The sequence below is a fragment of the Otolemur garnettii genome, unplaced genomic scaffold (genome assembly GCF_000181295.1).
Source record: "Otolemur garnettii isolate 467f Iridium unplaced genomic scaffold, OtoGar3 scaffold00109, whole genome shotgun sequence".
NCBI classification, from domain to species: domain Eukaryota; kingdom Metazoa; phylum Chordata; class Mammalia; order Primates; family Galagidae; genus Otolemur; species Otolemur garnettii.
In genome coordinates this window covers 5,274,769-5,280,211 of record NW_003852504.1, presented here as the reverse complement: position 1 = coordinate 5,280,211, position 5,443 = coordinate 5,274,769, and the positions used below count along the sequence as shown (strand labels likewise).

The window sequence follows — 5,443 nt, the reverse complement described above, 5'->3', positions numbered from 1 at the left end:
GTTGTTTGGTGGGTCCGGGCTGGGGATTCGAACCCGCCACCTTAGGTGTACGTGGCTGGCGCCTTAGCCGGTTGAGCTATAGGTGCTGAGCCACAACTCATTCTTAAATTAAGTTCAGGGCCGAGGCTTCATTGTCAACCTGATAGACTTGTGATTTCTGTCTATATCAGCCCCACAATTACTGTTTTTTTTCCTTCTCACCCATTAGATAAATCCGACAGCCCAGTGTACCCACGCCCTGTTGAAGATGATCTACTGCTCCCATTGCCAGGGTCTGGTGACTGTGAAGCCATGTTACAACTACTGCTCCAACATCATGAGAGGCTGTTTGGCCAACCAAGGGGATCTCGATTTTGAGTGGAATAATTTCATAGGTGAGCAATCAGTGAATGTATTTGTGGTGCTGGAGATAGCTCCACTTCACAAGGAATGTTGTAATTGGCAGCTATGAAATTTATGTTCATTTTAGTTTTAGTTATTTAGTGTTTGCTGGAATTTGAGGATAGAAAAAATAAAATCGCTACAAACCAATGTTCCCTTAAACTAATGGTAGCCTTTCTAAAGACATTAGAAACAAGCGACCACCAAGTTTTAATAGCAAGAAAGTGCCTTTTTGATAGTTCCCCCTGAAAGTCAGTTGTGGTTATGATCATAGGCTTGTATCTGTGTAGATGTACAGCCCTCATGGAGCTGTGAAAGGAGTTACTAAAATGTTAAATCTGTTACACTGAAACCAAATCCCCTAAAGACTGGCAAGATACCCCATATGCTATTGGGATCAGGTGAAAAATCATTGTAAAGACTTGGGGGCTAGCTGGGCATGTGGCAGGCTCCTGTAGTCCCAGCTACTGAAGAGGCTGAGGCATCACTTTAGCCAAAGAGCTGGAGGTTGCTGTGAGCTGTGATGTCATAGCACTCTACCAGGGTGACAAAGTGAGACTCTGTCTCTTTTAAAAAAAAAAAAAAGACTTGGGAGCTTTCTGCCCTTTTTGCAGTTTTTCAGTTTTTGGCTGGAGCTGGGTTTGAACCCACCACCTCCGGCATATGGGGCCAGTGCCTTACTCCTTTGAGCCACAGGCACCACCACCCCCCCTTTTTTTAAATTAAATCATCCAAGTGTCAGTCTATGCCTGGGCTAGAGTGCTGTAGCATCATAGCTCACAGTAAGTAAGCTCTGCTGAAAAGGAGAGGACTGCATACATCTTCCACCCAAGAGACCATTACTGGGACCCAGACAGCCACAGTAGTGAAGTGGCCACTTTCTGAGAGGGTTAATTATGATTTGGAAGACAGACAAATTAAGGGTAATTTAATGTCCCGTCACCAGCTACCTTGATGCCTATTTGGTGCAAATATTCTTCTCAAAACAACAGTGACCAGTGTCGAATCTCCTAGTGCTGAATGTGAACGGGACCTCACACACACATACCAATCACTCAAAAACAAAGTCACGTTTCTTTTTGTCCCAATAACGTTTGCATAATTACAGAATTTGAGTGTCTTTATAAGCACCTACTTTTCACTTGTCCACATCATGGGAACATGCGTGCAATTTGCTGGCTTGTTTTTTTGGGGGGGTGGGGTGGGGTTGGGAAATGCTTTTTAGTCTGCTTGAGAGCTAATTACCATATTAACTCTGTTTGAAAGTGCATCAATAAATTGGCTCCAACAGATTCTGAGAACACTGACACAGGAAAAAAAAAAGATGTGAATATTAAGCACTTCGGCACAATTGTAGCCTAAATAGCTCAAAGCTAAAAGACCTGAAAAAACTGACACACAGAAAAGCAGAATCCCATGAAAGGGTAGGCATAAGACCAGCAAAGAAACACAGGCACAAATGGCCCATCATGCCCGGAATGAAGCCATGGGGGAAATTTTTACTTCAAAAAATATTTCTCATGGAAGTACAAGCCCGTGGCATTTCTAGATGTAAACTTGCTCTTTTTTCTTTCTCTCTCTCTTTTTAATCTCACCCTCATCCTCACAGTGAAATGCCAGGTTTGCACTTCACTAATGTTTATAATCATTTACTTTAAAACAAGGAGGGCTATAGTTGCTGTGGCTATTGTGTATTTTAAAAATTGCGTTTGTTATCTTTGAAGAAACAAAATTATAAACCCAAGTGAAAATTGGTAGGATTTCTAAATCGATTTTCTCCAGTTACTATAAAAGCTTTTGGAGGGACAAGGTAAATAATTGTATCTGAACTTCATTTTTAATGGGTATACTAATCTTTATTTCTAATAACAGGTATAAAAGGCCAAGAGTAATAGCCATTGTTAGTCTTTAGCACTTTTTCATGAATTTTTCACAAGGGTTTAATTAATCTGTTCTGTGGTTGTAGGATTCAGTCCCAATTTACATACCTCTACTGTAAATTCTTTTTTCCCCACTCTTTGGAGGGAATTTTTCTTTCCCCTTTAAAGGACTGCCGTTAATGAATGGTCACGGGCTTTCCCCCTCTTCTTTAAACCAGATCTTAGGGTTAAGTCAGGAAACTGCCTTTTGTTCTTGAGTAAGGTCATGAGGCATAAGATGTGGGTTTCTGATTATTGGCGGCACAATGCAAAAGGAATCACGTTCCCTAGTGAGAAGGGGATGCTTTGTGGCTGTGGGGAGAGGTGGGGGGGCAGCTTAATGCCAGTATCCCGAGCACTGAAATCATGCAGTTGGACTAGACCCTTTAAGATAGACTATGGCTGGCTCGGCGCCTATAGCTCAACCGGCTAAGGCGCCAGCCACGTACACCTAAGGTGGCGGGTTCGAATCCCCAGCCCGGACCCGCCAAACAACAATGACGGCTGCAACCAAAAAATGAAATGGCCGGGCGTTGTGGCGGGCGCCTGTGGTCCCAGCTACTTGGGAGGCGGAGGCAGGAGACTCGCTTGAGCCCAGGAGTTGGAGGTTGCTGTGAGCTGTAATGCCACGGCACTCTGCCCAGGGGGACAGCTTGAGGCTCTGTCTCAAAAAAAAAAAAAAAAAAAAAAAAAGATAGACTATGGCTGGGCTTCCCAGTCTGCTATCTTGTTGCCATGCCCTCCCTTTCCTCCCTTAACTGCAAATGGGTATCGCCATGAAATGTGACCCTTCAGTACATGTGGAAGTCTCGTCACCCTTTATCAGGATGGATCCAAATAGTTAAAGCACCTTAGAATTTGGTTTTATAAGTGGCTGGTTATGTGGAACCTTTAGTTCAAAAAATAAACCAAATACCCCATAACCCCACCATGAAAAAGAGTCAGTTTCTAGATAAGCATAAATTATGCCCAGGTGCAACTTGTTCTCTGTCTCATACTGTAGCAGTGTTAACACTCCTTTGACTCCTAGCCAACCCTATTAATGTCACATGTTGCTGCCACTGGGCATTTAGTGTGGGGATTGCTGGCAGGGATGCCAGCCAGTTCCTGGCAGGAGGCAGGAGCCAGCCGGATATCCCACAAACAAGAGACCCGTGGCTCAGACCAACCAGAAGAAAACCAGAACACCAAATAAGTCATCTTTGGATTTCTCCCGAGTCTTCTCACCAGGGTTGGCTGCTGCTACGGAAGAGCAAATCGATAGCCAATCACGACTTCCCCCGGGGGTGACAGGCAGCTTGGGCAGGCACAATGCTCTTCAGTCGCATTCTTCAGCCTTGTAACAGACAACGCCATGGCACCAGCCCTAACAAAGGCCCGGCTTCCCTCCCCATTCCCAGGCCCTGGTGTGTGGCTGGCCAGCTCAGCAGTTCACAAAGATGCCAAACGGCCAGAAGAATTGGGGTTTATGTTCCTTTCAGTCTCTCACAAACACATTAGTGCTCTGGCCTTTCCTCCCCACTAGGGAGTAAGTAGGCACCAACTGTGTGTTTATTATTGTTGTTTGAACCTCTGCATATTGGATGTTGTCTTGTCTCTTCATAACATTTTTATTTGGAGCAAATGATTCGATCTCGGCTTATGAAGGAATGTTCTTTTTTCTACGTGGCAGCCCTGACGGTTTGACAGTGATGGACACATTTAAGTTGTGCCCCACTTACTTACCAAAGTCTCCTTTTGCTAGTGCCTCAGAAGCATTTATCCTCTGCTCTGGAACAATGGCATGTTCATGCCATCAGCCTTTACTTAGAGGTTAGGAGCGTCACTTTATTGGCGCTTAACCACGGTGCCATCTGAAACTTCATTCATTTATTACCTTTTTAAAAATTGCATTCCACAGCAATCTATTTGTGGCTCGTGACATCAGAATTATAGTTTTAGAGACACGACCCCATGCATTAAAATGTTGGGTAATAATTGTTCGAGGTTGAAGGTGACCGGATTTGGTTCCATTGATAAGCTATTCTCCCTTAGGTAGAAGCTCAGCGAGTTCTTTGGGGAAGGACACACAATCTGGTGGAAACCGACCCTTCTTTCTGGCAACTATCCTTAGATTACCTGGAGGCAGTAGATGATGTGGCCCTAACTTATTTGCTCGACATTCATGAAGCACTACCAAACAAAGGGGAACAAACAGGTTTACAAGTTCACTACTTGTCACTTGAGAACAACAAGCCTCCTTTTTGTCATTTGGGGATGTTGTTTCCAAGATCTTCTAATTTTTTACAATAGGTATTAGGTAAAAATATTAAAGTTTACAATCACAACAAACATGTATGGCAAGAAAACACATATACAGCATGTTTTGTTGAAGGGATTCAGTGCTTACTGGAAAATGCTAGATTCCTCCAAATCTAATAGTGACTTGAAGGCTAAGCAGTAAAGATATATCCTGTGAGCATGTGAACTTTGTGCATTGTGTTTTCACTCTAAAGAAAAAAAGAAGCCACATGCTTTACCTTAAAATAAATCGAGACCTTTATATTTGAAAGGAGAAGCTTAGCTTAAAACAACAATGACATTATTTACTTTCATTATATGAAAAGTCATTAGAATTCCTAGGAATACTTTAATTTGTTTTTTCCAACTTCAAGGATCTAAGGGTTTTTTTTTTTTCAAAAAAATGAAAGAAAAGAATTGGTATGCCAGGTTTTCAGCTGATTTGCTTTTCTTTTTCTTTTTCTTTTCTTTTTTTTTTTTTTGTGAGACAGAGTCCCACGTTGTCACCCACAGTAGAGTGCTATGGTGTCACACAGTCCACAGTAACCTCCAACTCCTGGGCTTAAGTGATTCTCTTGCTTCAGCCTTCCAAGTAGCTGGGACTACAGGTGCCCACCACAATGCCTGGCTAGGTTTTCTGTTGTAGTTATCATTGTTGTTTGGCCGGGTTGGGTTTGCACCCACCAGCCCTGGTATATGTGGCTGGCACCCTAGCCACTAAGCTACAGGCACCAAGCCTGATTTGCATTTTTAACTCTTGTAAATGGAAACTGAAACACATGGCTCGGTGCCTGTGGCTCAAGTGGCTAAGGCGCTAGCCACATACACCTAAGGTGGCGGGTTCGAATCCAGCCCAGGCCTGC

The 5,443-nt window shown here is 43.4% G+C and overlaps 1 protein-coding gene across 1 annotated transcript in view; it reads left to right on the top strand.

Moving 5' to 3' along the window:
- GPC4 (glypican 4) overlaps positions 1-5,443 on the top strand; it is a 130,018-nt gene that overhangs the window by 119,632 nt on the left and 4,943 nt on the right. Inside the window, exon 4 of the mRNA XM_003796957.3 lies at positions 209-374. Coding sequence (XP_003797005.1) covers positions 209-374 — 166 coding nt within the window. The remainder of the gene's footprint in view (positions 1-208; positions 375-5,443) is intronic.